Below are 18,593 nucleotides of genomic sequence, written 5' to 3'. Positions count from 1 at the left end.
GTTGAATGGAGCAGAGGTGAGAATAACCAGGTTGCAGGTAAATAGGGAGATTTATCAGTTTTGGGAGAGACTCGTTCATAGAGAGTGGGGTGAGCTCACGTTCACTGGTGATAGGTCAGAGTTTGAGTGGGGAAATTGTGAATGTGGAGCGGACTGGCAGGTGAATGTATCAGGTAAGTTACATAAACACTTACAACAAGGAGTTTGTGGGAAAAGCAGGCACTCCAGAGAGGGCCAGGCAGGGCTTGTGGTCAAGGAGGAAGCAGAGTTGCTGTCAGGCAGGCAGGTAGCAGAGCAGATGAATCCAGTAGGAGCAGGCAGTAGGATCCATCAGGACAGGCAGGGAATCGATGTACCATCAGAACAATAAATACCAGAGGCACTCACACGGAGGAGATGTTTCGCTCGGTGGAAGGCTCTGAAGACCGCCGGAAGAATGGCGATCTCTCTCGACGGAGCCGACGCAGTAGAACACAACACAGCCACAGGCAGACAAGAACCAGGAAGTGCACAGGCAAAACTCGTGGTCGGAGACGGAAGGCTGTTAGGTTTACCGGGGCAGAGACGAGGAGAGATGGTCAGAGGCGAGCCGAGTCGAAAATTTCAAGAAACCTCCTATAATCCTACAAATGTCCTAAAATCCTTGAAACATCCCAAATTTCAAGAAATGTCCTAATATCCAAGAAATGTCAGAGAATCCGAAAAATGTTCTAAAATCCCAGAAATGTCCTAAAATCCTAGCAAAATCCTAAAATCCTAGAAATGTCCTAAAGTCTAAAATCTAAAACATGTATGGCGCTGCTGTGACTGCCCCCCCTGGCCTCCTCCTTGTTTTGCAAAAGTGGCCCCCAAAGCTCACTGAGAATGCCTGCACTGAAGCCTTGAACTACACAGCTTTATTATTCAAATAAATGATCCGTAAAGACACATTGATTTCAGCTACATGTCACATAATTTGTGCTTCAGCCCACAGGAGCACAGAAATAAATTTGACTAATTACAGCACTGGAAATAATCAATATTCTACATTTTGTCAGGCTTCTTTGGGTTAGGAGGACATTGTTTGAGTCCCCGTGCAACAGGAGAGCTGGGCTTTAGTCCTACTTAGAATAAAATCATTAGGCTATTAATTGCAGCACAGATTCCCTGCAGAGCCTGGGTGGTGTGCATGTGAGACGTGGAGAGTGCTGCTGCACGTGGAGGCCTTTCCCCACTCACATGTCTTTTCAGGCAAGGCAGCCCACACATACAGTAAAACGACAATTACACTCTCACCATAATGTCTCTCCATTAGCAATGCAGCGGTGCATGCATTGTCGATTGCTTGTTTTGTGGGAATTCACAATAACTCTGACCCACACTCCTCTTATAGGAAGGCTGTGTGCTGAGAGAAGAGAACACCCAGCACGCAACGGAGCACTTATATGTATTATTTCAGTTTGCTCTATCTTCACTGGCAACATGGCACTGAGAAGCAAAGAGCCAATCCAAGTCAGTGGCTAAGAAACACATCATTATGGCATTCCTCTCATTCCCTGCACAAAACTGCAGTATTTAAAGTCAGCATGCAAAAATGCTCTTTTTCTTTCAGTGGATCAATCAGTAAGGCAGTAAGCTTTGCAAAACTGTTTTTTGATTTCTGCAAAAGACCAAAAGAATGAATGTGAATCTCTAATGTGTGATCCATCTTATTTGTATTTTGTTTGCATCAGAGTGGTGAAGAGAAAAAGATTGTAAAGACTTGTGATCAAAAGGAAGATATGTATCAGCTGTTCCACAAATTGAAAATGTCACTCCACTTGCCTTTTGCAAAGTTTTCTCAACGAATACACACAACAAGCTGTAAAACTTTCCTTTATTTTTCTTGAACTGAGGACAGATGTGTGACCTAATGCAAAGCGCCCATGTGATCGGCATTTTTCCTTTAGGCCATGTTTGTAAACAGCCCAGTCGCCACAAGAAAATGTTGACATTTTATGACCAAACATAGATGATTTTTAGTGGCGCAGCATTTCTCTTTAGCGTTTCCCAGCAGTGTTTGTTGCACTAAATTTGAGTGATTTTAGCAGCACATCACAGCTTTTCCAGGCAGTGTTTGTGGCAAAAAAATGTTTTGTTTTGTTTTTTAACCAAACTGAGTGTTTTTTAGTGAACCTACAATAATTCAATGGGAACATTTTTTTCTGGCGATTTGGTTATCTAAAAGCCTGTATTTAAAAAGTTTGGCTGAGGAGTGCTACTTCAAGTGTGTAAGTTTCAAAAACAGGTGCTCTTTGGATTCAACGACAAAAATCACCAAAAAAAAAGGAGTATCTTTATCTGATGTTGTTGATTGTGAGATCTTGAGCACATTGTTGCTTTGTTGGAGTTGACCAGTGTGTGCACACTCTCTCTAGTGACAATTATCTAATGCTGCTCTGATTGCCTGGCCCCTGACGTGTTTGACTGACTGACTGACCTGACTTTTTACATGCCCTGATGGAGACTGTCGGTTGAAACACATAGGTGTCATGCCTGTTTATTAAAGGCTTGTAACTTTTGCAAAACAGTGTGCCTTAACATTGTTTGGTTTCAACTCATTGACCACAAAAACAAAAACAAGACCAACATCTCCCTCCTTTTGTTGTTAATTGAAAAATCTCTTTTATTATTCACTCTCCTTATCACTTCTTCCTCGTTTCAATCTTGAGACCAAAAGACCAACTTTAATAACCACAGCAGCAAAGATCTGAACGTTGTGTTTACTGTCATTAATTCTGGAGCATATTGAGTTTAGAAATAATAATCATAAATACGGCACCATTCCCGCTTTCACCCCGAAGGCTTAATTTACAAATATTGCATCAGGGGAAAAAAAAGTATTTTTTGGGTCACTGTGAAGGGCACAGATGGTGCTGAATCTATAAACATGACTTTAATTGAGGTTGTCGAAGATGCTGCAGAGCACTGAGATGTCAGGAAGTCAGCGCAGTGACTTTGGGCTTTTGTCAGCTAAGTTGTTCGTTCTGCTACAGCGAGCCATAATAGCAGATGGTGATAATGGGAGAGCTGTTGCATAAGGAAAGGTTACTGGAGGTGAAAGTGATGTTTAGGCAGAGACTTTATAAGTTTGATTCAGTACTTTCTGAAGGTTAGATGAAGCCATGAACTTTGTCAAGTGCAAACACACTGCATGAATAGTCCATTGTCCCTGCGTACTGATGTAAGCTTGATGTGATGTTCTGGAAATGTCACTGACCAATGATCTGTTCCTCTTTGAGGTGCCAGTAGCAGACGTCCCTGTTACCTCTGCAGCCTTGTGCTGCATTCATGTGATGTCAGAAAAGTCTGAAATATTATTTCCTGATCATATTTGATGTGTTACATAATCTGTTTCCTTTGCTCTTTGTTATCAACATCATCGTAGTAATAAAAAACATCTTCTTTTTAGCGTCCACGTTGTTTCTGCAACCTAAAGCTCGTCAACAAACTGAAATCGTAAGAACAACCATTTGAGTAGCATGTGAAGGCACCATTGGCCTCGGACCCGAGTCCGATGTAATCCTTTAACACCTGGATTGACATGAGTTTTCTTGTGCTCCATTCAGGTGCATTTCACTAGCATTTAAACCTCTGAAACTTGGGTTTCAGAATAATATATACATAATTCTCTTAATTACATATTTAATTTATGTTACAGATAAAAAGAAAAATAATTGTTTTTGTAGCATTTTATTAAGGCCATTTCCTTTTTTTTCTTTGCTAACTCTTTGCAGTGTGTTTGTTGGGGTGGTTTATGGAAATGTGGGAAGCCTAATATGCAGGAGAGTTTCTGTAAACTGTAACTGATCTTTTTTAAATGTTGAGCAGGAATTTTTGTTTCCCAATCATATGAAATGCTCCTTGTATAATTTATATTTTGTTATGTGGACATATTAGAAAGGGCTACGTGCGCATCTTTGTATCCTTTCTGTATTGTTATCGTCAGTGTCATATAAATCCATGTGGGCTGGGCACAATTAAGTGCATGACACTTAAATAAACAGATCAATCAATCAATCAATTAATCAATCAATCAATCAATCATATAACATTACCATATTTCATTAGGAGACTGTTTTCCAAAATAGAGTGACAGCATCAGTCTTTTCAACAAAAAAAAAGCCGACAGTTAAGATTGCCTTTTTTCATCTTTACCACCATCTTTAAAAACATGTTAATTATTGTTACCATGGTGACATATGTTCCCTAACCTTAACAACTTACCATAATCTTGCCCTAAACCTAACCAAGCTGCTTTAATGCTGAAACATAACCAAATCATATCATTGTAGAACTTATGTATTTGTCATCAGTGATTTTTTGCGGTTGATAGAGACGCCAGATCAGAAAATACTCCTACAGTATGTGTCGTTCTCGAGGACATTGACTAATGGAATAACAGATTTTTCAGTTTAATTTGGATGATTTGTTCATTTGCCATTAACCACTGTTGCTTTACACAGATGTTGCAGAAAGTGAGAATAACATTGGATATAAAATCTTTCCTGCTAAAAATTAACATCCATTCTTACTAATTTGAGTTTACTATACTTGGAGAACAAAGCAATGTAATTCTACCTCTTTGTCTTTAACTCAAATGAATAGAAATATAAAAGCTTGTTTAGAAGGAACATTTCCTTCACTGTGTAATTTTGGAACCGTAACCATCCATTCTCCAAAATTACAGTATCTCCATCTTTTATAGAGTTTTAAAACTACAACTTTTCTTAAACCAGAGCCCAGAAACAAAAACACTTTCTATTCATATCTTGACAATATCTCCGCTGCGTCCCATAGAGATTCCTATCTACCCTGAGCTGTGCGCCGTGACAGTCTGTGTACTTCTTTATACAGACGTCTTGATGCCTCTGGGGCTGCAGAGGGAGTCTGCGCTGAGAGGAGTTAATAGACTCGGTGCAACATACAAAGGAGACTTTATTCCTTATCGATGAAGGGGAAGACTCCAATAAATTACGTGAGCTTCAAGCACGGATGGTTGAAGTGCAGGTTGTATACGCCATCAATGGGGCTTTTTTTCTCTGGTGTGCAGGAGATTCAGGTATTGAGGGTGTTGTGATGCATTCAGGAGCATTTTTAAGACCAAACATGTCTGAAAAACTTATTGTGAAATGTGTAGGCCAGTACAGTGTACAGTGGCTGATGCAAAAACCGATATGACTCTATCCAGAGCCGGTGTTTGTTTTGTCCGTAACAAACAGTTTTGTCCGTCCAGAGCTATCATGCCGATGCAACATGCTGATCTACATAAATGAGGATCCTCATTTAGATGTAGATATAAAAAGCTCAGTCTAAAGTACCACAATTCTAATTTTCATTGATTAAACACTGAAGAAAATGTGCTTCTGTGGTCCCACACACTGGACCTTAAACAGTCTTCTTACATAAATAAGAAAGTTTGCAAAAGTGTCACTTTCTCATCAATTTAACTTTGTGTATCTGCTGATGCTGTTGCCTTGTCACCAGCCAGTTTGTCAGCAGCTATTTTACATTTGTCCTCATGTTACCTCCTCTGTGTTAGTACACATGAGGTCACAAGAAAAACAGCAGCATAAAAACAGACCACAGGAGCGTTCTGGGATGTGATCACCTAAAAGTAAAAAGAAATCTGTGAAGATTTTCTCCCAGAGCCGCCTGGTGTGTCTGTCCTGGCAGCAGGAGAGAGTTGGCAACGACACAAAAAGATGAAAAAGATTCAGGAGAATTGGCCACTTTTCTACTCGAAGGTGGCAAACAGGAAAGATGCAGTGTGGCCCCAAACTGAGGAGATTACACAGAGAACAATGTCATCATTGCTGGAGGCGTCAGCAAGCGTGCATCCAAAAATAGCCAAGCTGATGGTCTTGTTACAAACATTTGGGTTGGATCAACGTTGTATTTGGTTGAATCCGGGGAAATATTTACATGGATAAACTTGCCATTTGTTGTATATTTTCCCAAATCTTATAAATTATGAGCAGAAACATTATCAGCAGAGAAGGCACCGATAAAAACTAAACACCTAATGCTTTAATAGTATTACAGAAGTGAAAATCAGGAGAATAATTTGAGTTTGTAGATGATTATTTTGTCTTATAATGATGGAATATGTATGTTTACATGGGGGTAATTGTTTTTAACTATAAATGTTATATTTTGATTTCCTTAAGTACATTTCCGTTCAATTAACATTATTACCGATCTGTATATACATTTTTTTGCTGTGTTTATCAGCCAGCCAACAATCTGATGCATTGAACACATTCCTGAGTCATTGTCTCTACTAGACAAAGACGTCCATATTAATGCTCTTCTCATTCTCAAACTGCTTAACAAAATATGCAAATGTAATCACACTGAGTGGCCTCACGATGCCCTTTTTGGGTCTGAGAAAGCGTTGCGTAAAATGGGATTATTTCATTTAATTTCCCCATCAACGGCCTCGCTGAAGACTAAAAACATGGAGCTCACGTTGCCATGGATGTCTCAGAGATGACTGAGGTATTTGGCCATAGAAATGGAGAGGCTCTGGAAACTGAAAGAAAAACCTCTTTGGAGAGCCGCCGCTTTATCTTATCTTGCAAGGTGTCAGTTTCCATGTTTCAATCTCCTCCAGGAGTGATCTTTGCTCCCTCAGCAGCTGAGAGGAGAAGCTTTTTCAAATAACAAACAGCCCAAATCCTGCAAGTTTATACTGTGCAGCCGCGATTCAAAGCCGTGTGGGTTTCATTATGCAGATCCTGGCTTAAGGAATCTTTAGATAGTTGGTCTTGTCGCTGTCAGTCAGAAGATCAGATGTGGAAAGTAACTAAGTACAATTTGGGGTATTTGTGCATTTATTTACAATACCTCAATACTGTTCAGACACTTTAGTTAATTTGACAGATGTGTAATGCTGGAATGCTTAGTCACTTAATCAATCACTCTCTACACATGGAATTGATAAGATTTTATTGATATTAGTGCCATTATTGATTCTGCTTATTGGTCTGATTGCTTATGGATTCCCTTATTGATTCCTGATTGGTTTTCTGTGTTGAAAAAAGTAAGCCTTCACAGATTTATACCATGTACCAAAGACTGTTATAAAAAAAGGACATAGCCACAGTGACATGACCCACTGATTTGTGGACTCCTGTTTTGAAGCCTCAAGTTCTGCATTTTGGCCATCAAAGTGGCCCACCCTTAAATATGTGTAACTTTAAGCCTTAATACAATTTTAAAAATTGTCATGAATGTTGAAATTAGACATGGAGACCAGAACATAAACATTTAATTAATCATTACTACAAAATGCTAATATTAGATATAAAAACACATAATTGAGCCTTTTGGTACTCATTGTAATATATAAGACCTACATCATATTTAATCATTTAACTTGAAGATAATACTTAAGTGCCTTTTCTTTATTTTACATGTAGGACTTACTTATAATTAAATTCACATGGTTGTAATCAGCTTAAGAGGGCATCTTCTAAAACAACACACAGTATTGTCTTTAGTTTGGTTGTCCTAATAGAAGAATACTAATGATCTATTATATCCGCATGACCACATTTAAGTTTTTTGTATTTAAAGGATGGTCCACCATTGTTTTCCTGATAATCCCCTAGACAATTAGGTTCAGTAGTTCTTCCATAAACTGCTATCTGTTATATCTGGCAGTAAATCTTATTAACGGAACCTCTTTACACTGACAGTTGAGTCACCCAATGGTTGATGGGAATCCACTGGTTATCCAATGGTAACCCAGTCTGAGCTGATGCTGGTCGCCTATTGGTGAAGAGTGTGTGGTATCGGATAGTCTGCCTCCTCGCTGCTGATGCCTTTCCTCTGGTCAAGGTTGCACTTGCAGTAATCGCAGTAGGACGCGACTGGAGCTCCGTTTACGCACAAACAGAGCAGCAGACTAATCAGCTGAGACTCCGCTCTAACTTCTCCTGTTTACACTCCGCTGAGGAATCTCCCACCTCTCAGAAGCAGCCATGGATGAAATGGAGGAAGAGTTAAAATGCCCTGTTTGCGGCTCTTTTTTCCGGGAGCCCATCATCCTGCCGTGCTCCCACAACATTTGCCTGGCGTGTGCTCGGAATATTCTCGTGCAAACCCCAGACGCTGAGTCCCCACAGAGCAGCCGAGCCTCCGGATCCGGCGTCTCCGACTATGATTACCTGGATTTGGATAAAATGAGTTTGTACAGTGAGGCGGACAGTGGATATGGCTCTTATGGGGGCTTCGTTAGCGCTCCGACCACCCCTTGCCAAAAATCACCAAACGGGGTGCGGGTGTTCCCCCCGACTGTCCCCCAGCCTCCACCGCAGCAGCACCTGCTCCCACAACCCGGCTCTCTACCCCCGATCCCCCGCAACTCCTGTATCACATGCCCGCAGTGTCACCGCAGCCTCATCCTGGACGACCGGGGACTCCGCGGATTCCCCAAAAACCGAGTGTTGGAGGGGGTCGTGGACAGGTACCAGCAGAGCAAAGCGGCTGCGCTCAAGTGTCAGCTGTGCGAGAAAAGTCCGAAGGAGGCCACCGTGATGTGCGAGCAGTGCGACGTCTTCTACTGCGACCCGTGCCGCCTCCGGTGCCACCCTCCCCGCGGCCCCCTCGCCAAGCATCGCCTGGTTCCGCCAGCGCAGGGGCGGATAAGTCGCCGCGCGAGTCCGCGCAAAATCTCAACTTGCACAGAGCACGAACTTGAGAATCTAAGCATGTACTGTGTGCAGTGTAAGATGCCTGTGTGTTATCAGTGTTTGGAAGAAGGCAAACACGGCACACACGAAGTCAAAGCTTTGGGCGCAATGTGGAAACTGCATAAGGTACGTGCGTAAAAAGCTGCTAAATCTTCATTTTCTGTGCGTCTTTTTCTCTGTTTGTGTGTGTATCGTTTATTCACAATGATTCATCACTCTCTTGAGCAACAAGTCTGCCTTGAAAATAATTTGCGCTATCCTGTCAGTTCCGCTTAGACTCCAGTAGATGTACGGAGCTCTGGGAATGTTTGCTCTGTCACATTGGATTTAAATGAATGCTTTAAAATGCACTGTATAGTATGTGGATGCGTTTGCTCCCTGACACACCTCCAGCTCACATTACGAGGAATGTGCACGTCTCCAAAGTGGGAACTGTGGTATCTTTGGTGCGCAAAGCTGTCAGGAGGCTTTGTTTGAAATTCTGTTCACGAGTGGACAACCAGGAGCAGGCTGCCTTTATCAATATGAAACTGCTTCTGTCTCATCTTTAAGTTGCACATTGAATCTGGTATTATGTCAGCTCTTGACCATTTGTCTCCTGAGCCTCCATACAGCAGATTCCAGCACTCTAAATATATGTCCCACTCCCCTTTGTGGTTTGACAGCTCAACAGGCGCCCCAGAGATCATTAGGCATGGCTAATACTGGAGCTAATAAGAGCCAGCACTGAAGCACAGATGCAGGCCCATACTGTGGACTGAGATGCTATTTTGGAGGCTGAGTTGTTGTGGGTAGGGAGGTGTTTCAGAGGGCTGCAGAGCTGATTTTATTCACGCCTCTGCAGCCTCACCTCCACAATCTCCAGTGGCGAGGGAGGATGTAGAGCCAGATATAGACGCTCTCCAGTACTCACTCATGCACCCACACGCACAGAGAGGATGATCTGTAGTGATGGTGTTGCCAAATTGAGGTGAATGCATTGAGTTTTGTGCACACACACCTGAAGATAAGCTATCCTCTTCATGTACAGCTAAAATTGGTCTTTTATGTCCAAAAACAGCCATTTAACAGATCTCTAGAACCAATCATCTCCTCTAGATGGTCGAGGAAGATAGTGCATCACCTCAGATGTATGAGGCAATCATAAAATTGATGGAAAAATCAGAGGGGGGCTGATCATTTCTGTCACATCAAATTGCCATCACTTGAGAAGTTGCTCCTTCATCTTTCTTGAATCCAAACTGGAAAAAAAGAGCTGAAAGCAGCATTTTTAGAAACCAAGCAACGGTACCAGCCTGTCGCCCTGTTTTTGGCTTCTGCCATGCATCTGCTTATTTCTGACCTGTTATCTGAAGCTGCTGCCTGCAGGACTCTAACAGATGGCGGAGAGTTCGGAGCTGGCAGCGCTGAGGATGGGCATCTTTCAGAGCTTGGGGGTGTTCTTCACATGCCATCAGGGGAAAAATGAAACTGTTTTCCATATCCCGCAGACATACAGTAGATTCTTGTGTGTCACTGATGCATAATGCACACAGAGTGTAGAGACCCAAGGATGGAGCCAAAGCGGTGGCACTGGCTTCCTCTGATTGGTCACTCCCCCCATTCTCCCATTTGTTATTGGCTGTTGCCTGAAATGTAAGATTTAGTTGTTTTAAGTTGGACTACACCGTCATTTTTTTTTTTTTTTTAGATCATAAAATGATTTCCAAGAACCCAAGGTGACAACTTTAAAGCCCTTGTTGTATCTTTGCAATCCTGCTATATATTAGCGTATATGATGCTCGAAAAAAGACAAAAGCAGAAAATTCTCACATTTGTGAAGCAGGGCCCACAAAACACCTGCTTATTTGTATTTACTTCATTCCACACCAGTCTTAAGTGGTCAAAACAGGCTTTTGGCATGTCGGTAAAGTTGGTAGAAAATAAAGTCTAGGAGCTCCTTGACCTTTGAGCAGAGGACCAGATCAGTTGCTATGAAAAAGAGACTGTAAATGATTGTTGTCAGCATGCTGTGCCATTGGTATGTTTAGAAACAGCTGCAGACGCAAATGTTATGGCAAACTAGAGGCTGGTGCTTTTGTGTTAAACGTAGCGCCTATCATGATTCTTTTGCTCCCAGGACGGCAGCATGCTGTCTAAAATGCCATAATGGGTGTCATGATGCCAACGTTGTTTGGTTCAGTGTAAAAATGCAAAGCAAATGGAAAGAGGGGAGTTTGTAACGGCCCTATCGCACGATCTCTGTGTACAAAGGGCTATTGAAACTCTTTGATAACTAGGGAGAGCTACCAGGGAAAGCTTTGGTGCTATCCTCTTCTTGTTTTTGTTGTGCAGTGGTTGATGCACTTCCTTTTTTGCCTTCCTTTTCCCAGGAGATCGTACCTGTTGGCAGAGAGAATAGCATATTGAAAATAAGGCTCATAGGGAACTAAACGCTGATGGTGTTATTATTCTGTATTGGGCCCAATACCATCCATATTCAAGTACATGTTCTTTCACCAAGTAAACCACTCATACAAGCACAACAAAATGCACAAATGTACACAAACACACTCACACATTAACACCGTGCTTTCCCCTCAAAACTGATCAAAGCTGCTGGTTGTTTGATCTTCTGACTGAGCTGCAGCATGTTTCAGCATCACTGTCTAATGTTGATGCAGTGAGAGCAACACCAAGAAACTTGAACCTTGTTACTTAGCGACAACATCTTAAATGCACACCTGCAGCATTTACATTTCTGAGCTAAAAACAAGCTTGCTTATATCATTTAATAAGATCTCTCCTATTTTACAACTGGGATTTTCTTCAAGGTTTTTAATCTGCAGCATCATCGTTGGTGTCGTCGTTTTGGTGCGTTGGGACAAACTGTGCTCGCTCTATCGCTGTGAAACATTTCTCTCTGTATGGAGACAGAGTTAAACCACCTGCCGCCATGGCAACCAAATCCCTCTTGATGTTGTGTGGAGCAGCAGAGGTCTCCAAGATACCGGACCCCATGAGGAATCCATCCCAGATGCTTTACAGCTTTTTCCCCCTCGCCTCTACAGTACATGTGTGTCTAAATGAATGTGGCTACAGATCATTAGACATCTTCTCATCTTCTCCGCTTGTCTCACAGGCAATAAAAGCCCACTTTGTTTTATCTCCAACCCTCCCTTTTGGACTGCGTGACCGTGTCTAAACTGTGATGGTAATCAATTTCACATCTCCAAAGTCAATTTCAGTCACGAAAGACGAGTAGAAATTTAAGAGCTACACAGTGCGACTCGCCCGGCTCTCGTCTGCCTCTTCAGATTTGTGTCAGAGGGTTTTATGTGGTGACAGGATGTCTGTGTTAATCTCTGTAAATCATATTAAAAACAGTAAAGGGGCTTCGTCAGACTGTTAAATCTCTACATGGTGAGTGGTCCTCAGATCTTCACGGGTGTCACAGGAGGTCGCGCAGGACCCCAAATGCAATCTAGGTCAAGCTCTGTCGCCTCAGTGTGTTTAGTGGCAATTAAAGGTGATTAATCACATGGAAGCTTAAGTACAAGAAGATGCGTGGGTGTGCAGAAAATAAGTAGCAGATTGTAGCAGAAAATTAGTAATTTGCCCTCTTGCAATGGAAAGGACAGATAAATCAGAGGCGGCAGAGGAGATTTTAACATAGACAAGCCTGAAAATTACCCTTTGAGCTCTGCATGCTTGCAGGAGGAGGTTGAAGAAGTGAGGAATTTGAGGAATTCACAAGTGATTTAAAGTTTCAGTGTGTAGTGTTTAGGAGAATACATTGGCAGAAATGGTATATAACATATTAAATATGTTTCTTTTAGGGTAAAATCAACCAAAAAATAAGAACGGTAGTGTTTTTGGTACCTTAAAATAAGCTGTTTATTGTATCCACATTGGGAGCGGGTCCTCCATGGCTGAGTCCACCATCTTGGGCATCCATGTTTCTACAGTAGCCCAGAGTATTAACCCTTTATTTAGTGTTTTTACCAGTTTACAGTCTGCTTGTATTGAGGAGGAAGAGACCTCTCCAGATAATTTGTCTCCTGGTAAAAACCTCCTGAACATCTGTGCCTTAAATTATCAGAGAAAAAAGATGAGCCCACATCAGCAGTTGCTGGGCTCGCGGCCTGTCTCCACCATGCTGAAAAGCATTTGAAAAGCACTAACCTGTAACGTGAAACTGCCTTATTTGGTGTTTTTATGGGTTAAAATCACTGGGTCTGTTTGTTTCAAAGAGGGAGAGACCTCTGCAGATAATTCGGCTCACAGTAAAAACCTCCTAAAGATCTGGATTTTAAGTTATCAGACAAAAATGCTGAGCACACATTAGCAGGTGCTAGGCCAGCAGCCTGTCTGAGTCATGCCAAACAGTGTAGGACAAGGAATATTCAACTTACATTGCCTGGTGGCCACTTACGTAAAATGCCAGGAGGCCAGGAGCCAGTTAATAAAAGAACATTAATAATAATAATAATAAGATATAAATACTAAATATATAAATACTTAGCAGGGACCTCTGTCAGAGGGTCCTCCCCTGGCACTTTTCTGGGTAAAAAATGAAAAAATCAATCTATTTAAATGCTATATGCACTCTGGCACCTTATTTGCATTCAAAGAAAAAAGAAATAGCACTGTGAATTAATTTAAATGTTATTGTACATCAGAAAATGGTCGGCAGGCCACCTGGCACACTATCGTTGGCCAGATTTGGCCCACAGGCCACAAGCTGAGTATCACTGGTATAGTGTAACGTGAAACTGTATATTCAGTGTTTGTGCTGGTCCTTCTGTTTTGGAGATGATATATAGCATAATAAGATTCCCCATTAAAACCGTCATAATAATAAACACTGAAGGAATTCTAACTGGGAGCAGCTTCAGCTGGTTGCAATCTGCATCACAATAATGTGCCACTAACACCCCCTAAATCTTACACACCTCACCTTCAAGGATTTCTCTCTTTCAGTGTGCACGTGTGTTCCCCTTTAATGTCGCCATGTGTTTGATCCTAAGCCTCCTGATATAAACAGACACCCTCACACAAAAGCTAACACAGACAGATTCTCTGCAAGCTCCCATCCAAGATGCCCCAAAAAGCAGGCTAATGAGGACAGACAGAGCAGGTACTGGGGCGAATATTAAAAGACTTGTCTCAATCACGAGGCAGATGTTGTCAGCAGCAGCAGTTGATTCGTATTTGGATGAGCAACCTGCAGCTTTGCCTGAGCTCAGCGGGAGCTGGGGAGGAAAGCCTTGAAGAGTCAGACACAGGCGGCGGGATCCCCGTCCTGCTCACCTGGTTTAACTCCTGTCTGCTAATAGTAATGAGGCTGGCTGTCACTCTGGACCCATTGTATCTGCAGTCGGTCCCGCTGTGTGTCTGCTCAACATGCAGGACATCCAGACAAAGACCAGCATCAAACTGTCCCATACAGATGATTAATGAATCCTTATTGGTTAAATGTGCCATGCAGATAATAGTCCAGATGGAAAATACAGCATAACAGCTTTACCACGAACAACTGCATGGCAACGGAGAACACAAACACATGTGCACCTGGCTTCTTTCGCACAGAACTTGATAGAATTCATTAGCAACATTAATAATAATAAATATACAGTGCAGCTGCTGATTTAACCAAACATTTGTAGATGTTAAAATTAGAAGTCGCTCATCAAAATCCTTTAGCTCATGTCATCTGCCCCCTATAAACACCTAGTTTTGATCAGGTCACATGCTTCCACCACAGGCTCCTGCAACTTTAATCACAGCAAAGCAGAAGCATCAATACTTTAATTGACCTGTTTTCAGCAAAATAGCCTTATTAAAGCAGCTGTATGGCAGAGAAAAACACAGTTAGCAACCAGCTGGTGAATGTAGTTGAACATTTAGCAGCTAAAGAGATATTTACCTCAGATATTAGTAAAAACTAGATTGGAGGTAGATGGAGAAAAAATTGACTTGGTGCATCTCATAAAGATGCCAATGGGTGCCTTCAGTGTTGATATCACACAGAACAGATGATACACCGTCAGTTTAGAATAAGAACGGGCTAATATACAACAAAGAGGCCAGAGTCGAAATATGATGTTGCAGTTAAATGGGATGTGCCAGTCTGCTACGTGGTCCAGGATTGTTGGATTTTTTGGTTGTAATGTTGAATGATTTGTTGGTCGAAATTGTAGGTTAACGTTGTTGGTTTACTTTTGTATTCTCAGTTCAACCATATGGGCTCTATGCCATTTATTGACTTAAAAATATTGCATGAGTAAATAGATAGTTAACATTAGGAGTGCAAGAAAATATCAGTACATTTGAGTTTAATAATATTGTGTTTTGTGATACTGTACTATCCTTAAATACCCAATTGATTCTTATTTGTTGATTTTTATTTTCTTAATTTGTTGACCTAAAGACTCTTGTGAGGACTTTTTTCTGATATAGCCAAATAAAAGCTATATCTGCTCAGATTGCAGAAATTAGTGCTAAGATGTTGAGGGGACTATGATAATTAAAAATACAGATCCCACTGTTTTTATTTCATACTTTTTTATGCATATGTCGGTGTGATTATTGCAATATATCGCAATATTGTTAATCAAAACCCCTGTATTAGATTATTGTCATTACACAGCCCTAGTTAATGTATTGATAATGTTTTTAAATTGATCCATGTTGAGACTGGTTTTTGGCTTTAGTACCAAACTGTACGCAGCAAGACGTTACTTTTGTTTTCTGCCCTTTTTTTGTAAGTGAAGAAGTCCGGAGTGTCCTCCCGAGTCGTATGTTATTTACAACGTCAGCCAGCGGCCCGTGGTGTCAACAGAGACTAATTCTTTAAGTATACATTGTCTTTGATAAGTGATTGTGTGCAGATAAAAGACACGTATGCTCGATTGTTCTCGATAGCAGACTATGATTGTGTGATGAGAAGGGGGACGAAGGCGGGATGCACACAGTGAGGGTGGCTTGGATGTCTCAAAGCCGTTTAGGTCGACCACGCTCCATTACAGGCAGCGCTATTTACCCCTCGAGCTACCATGTTAAGAAATTAGCTGCGTAAATGCTAATGAAATAGGGAGATAAGGGACAGCAAAATGATAGCGACAGAATGACCCAGAATGTCCGAAGAGAGGAAGTGAAAGAGTGACTGAGCAGGAAAGAGAGTGCACTGAATGTCTCAGTGTGTTTGATGAGAAACAGAATATTTCATGTCCAGTCTGGGTCATCTTGTCATCTTTAGCCCGCACAGAAAACATTGGCTTCTACACTGAAGGTATTTTTGCTTTGATATATTTTTATATAACTTTGCTGGTCGGGAACACAGTCCGGCTGAATATTTCAACCTGAGAGAGATAAATGCCTCAAAACTCCAATGTGCCAGTTTTTCTTTGTGGCCCGACTGAGAGAAAGACAGAAATTACTTTTTAAAATTATTTTCTGTATATAAATGAGTCTAAACCAAAGGAAAGTTGTCAGATTTTATGAGGACATCAAAACAGAATAATTTATTATGTTCCATCACATCTGGTTGCCCTAACACAGTCAGCCCACATTAAATGAGGACATCAGTTTGTTGCATAAGAAAGTGAGGTAACATGAAATTTGTGCAGCAGATGATCATGACAGGTTATCACCTGCAGTGAACCTGTTTTCATCATCATCCCCATAATTATCATCAGCATAATCATAATCAGTGACATTGTTTCGATTTAGCTGATAAGGTTACAAACTTTCAGGAGGAACTGATGTAATTATCCTCAGTTTGTGTTCAGTGTCGTGACCGAAAGACAGTTGACACCTTACAGAGCAGAAATCTGATTTGATGGACAGTTAGAGACAATCTTATTGGTCGAGTTAGATGTCAGTGGGTGGGCCAAAATCCAAATTGACGGGTATTCCCTAAAAACTTTGTATTTCACCCCAATAAATGTTTTTTTGCAGTTCATGCTTTGCCGAGCGCCGTGACTATCTCACCCTATAAGTGCAAACTTTATATGATAACCTGCATGAACCTAAGAAGCCAGATCATATCATTATTTTGGTCTGATGAAAATGAGAAGTTGGACTGAGTGGTATTGGTTACACTACAACAAATTTTCCATCCTATCTATCCTGTACTCCCCTTTTTATATTAGGCTGCAGGTAACCATAGCAACAACACTGACATCATTACCTCACAGGAGGTTAATCAACAGTGGTAATTTGAAACACCTGTGTGGGTGTGCAGGGCCTTCAAAAAACAAAGTTATTTATTTTGAGGACAAATAAACAAATTGACTTAAATCCTATTCGCACACGACAGAGATGAAAGAGGATTTAGTGGGAGAAGCTGCATCATCGAAGGTTCAGAGGAGGAGATGAGGTTTGCAGGAATTAACAGACAGTAGCCAAAGGGCAAGTCTCAAATATTAAATCCAAAAAGTAGCAGAAACTTGCTTTTTAAGACCTTTTTTTGATAGAATTTTATGCCTCTATTAGACAGCTAACGGCAGAGTGATGAGATCCTCAGTTGGATGCAAAATGGTGCTGTTCCCAGGCCGCCACGGCACCCAGTAAACTTTATTCATGCTAAGTACATACTGCTTACCAGGGCTGTACTCTACTCAGAATCTTGCAATTTGCAACCAGTTTGGCTGTTAATATGAATATTTAGTGATTTATTCATTTTTTTCCATATGCAGTTTTGAAGTTTGATTGGGCTCAGTTGTCTATCTACATCAGTAAAACATGTTGCTTTTAAGTTTCTTTGTGCAACAAATCCTTGTGGTTAGGTTAAGAAAAAAACATCATGGTTCGGCCCAACATTCACACATGAAACCAACAGCAGGCTCCCAGCTGAAAGTCCAGGGTTTGTTGTACCCATCCAACTTCCCTCACTCCCACCGCCCCAGCGACTTAACTCTTTATATGAAGGAGTTGCCAGCAGCCTTACAACCTGACTCGGCATTGTATCATATTGCTCTAAAAGGTGCTTTCTTTGCATCTGACGCTGAAATTCCCTGACAAAGTAGTGACCTTTGAAGACTTGGGAATGAAATAGGACTGCGGACACCTGACCGGACTACCTGACAGGATCTTTTGAAACATACCTTCCTCTTCCAGAGATGTAGCAGTATCAACACTCTCTGTTTCACTCTTTCTGTGTACAGAAAGACACATTCAAACTAATCAGCATGTTTAGGCGACTTGATCATGTACAGAAGACGCCGCCCTGCCAGATAAATCCAGCGCTGACGAGAATAGATCACTTCTGCCCCATTTCCTGCTGTGCAATCCCAGGTGTCCGTCGAATAAGGACTCTTCCTCACATGCAGAAAACTGTGGCAACTTTTTTTTTTTAAATCTGAGTTTCATGGCCTTTTTGTGTGTGGATAGTTAACGACTTCTTCTGCATTATTGATGACAGCAGATATAAGCGATGAATAATGCACCAGCCACTTAGGCTCTGCTTGCAGAAGATGGGTTTCATGTGAGATCTTGTTGAACACGGAGGAGTATCACAATCTGGCCAAGTATTAACTCTTCCAGTGTGTTGGAGGATGTAAGAGCTTAATTTTTAACAACAGAAAGGTTCCCAAGATGGTAAATATCATCAAGTCGCCTGCTGAATATTTCAAACTGTATTCTCGGAGGGCTGCCGCAGCGTGTGTAAACAACCACAACCTTTCATGTTGGAGTCTCTGGTTACTGATAACTGTAGGGGGAACACAATCAGTAATCAAGCTGTGCCAAATTGCATTAATTTCCACTTTCTTTCATTGTAGATCCTCAGTGGAAGTAGTTAGTTTGGCGTTTTCTTTCACCAGAAGTTGACCTCACTCAGTTTGTTTACGGAGTGTAACCAAATGAGTGTGTATTAAACACAGGATTAAATGA

The 18,593-nt window shown here is 41.4% G+C and overlaps 1 protein-coding gene across 2 annotated transcripts in view; it reads left to right on the top strand.

The window, feature by feature from the left end:
• The first annotated feature begins 7,473 nt into the window (after positions 1–7,473).
• Positions 7,474–18,593, top strand: part of trim9 (tripartite motif containing 9) — a 45,340-nt gene continuing 34,220 nt past the window's right edge. Inside the window, exon 1 of one of the 2 annotated variants that reach the window (XM_042500705.2) lies at positions 7,474–8,843. In XM_042500705.2, the coding sequence (XP_042356639.1) occupies positions 8,007–8,843 (837 nt within the window). In that variant the 5' untranslated portion in view covers positions 7,474–8,006. The remainder of the gene's footprint in view (positions 8,844–18,593) is intronic. The other variant, XM_042500706.2, reaches the window with a different exon arrangement.

This window comes from Plectropomus leopardus, chromosome 14, assembly GCF_026936395.1.
Source record: "Plectropomus leopardus strain MGB_pleo_1.0 chromosome 14, ASM2693639v1, whole genome shotgun sequence".
Taxonomy (NCBI): Eukaryota; Metazoa; Chordata; class Actinopteri; order Perciformes; family Serranidae; genus Plectropomus; species Plectropomus leopardus.
This window is presented reverse-complemented; position numbering and strand designations above follow the sequence as displayed.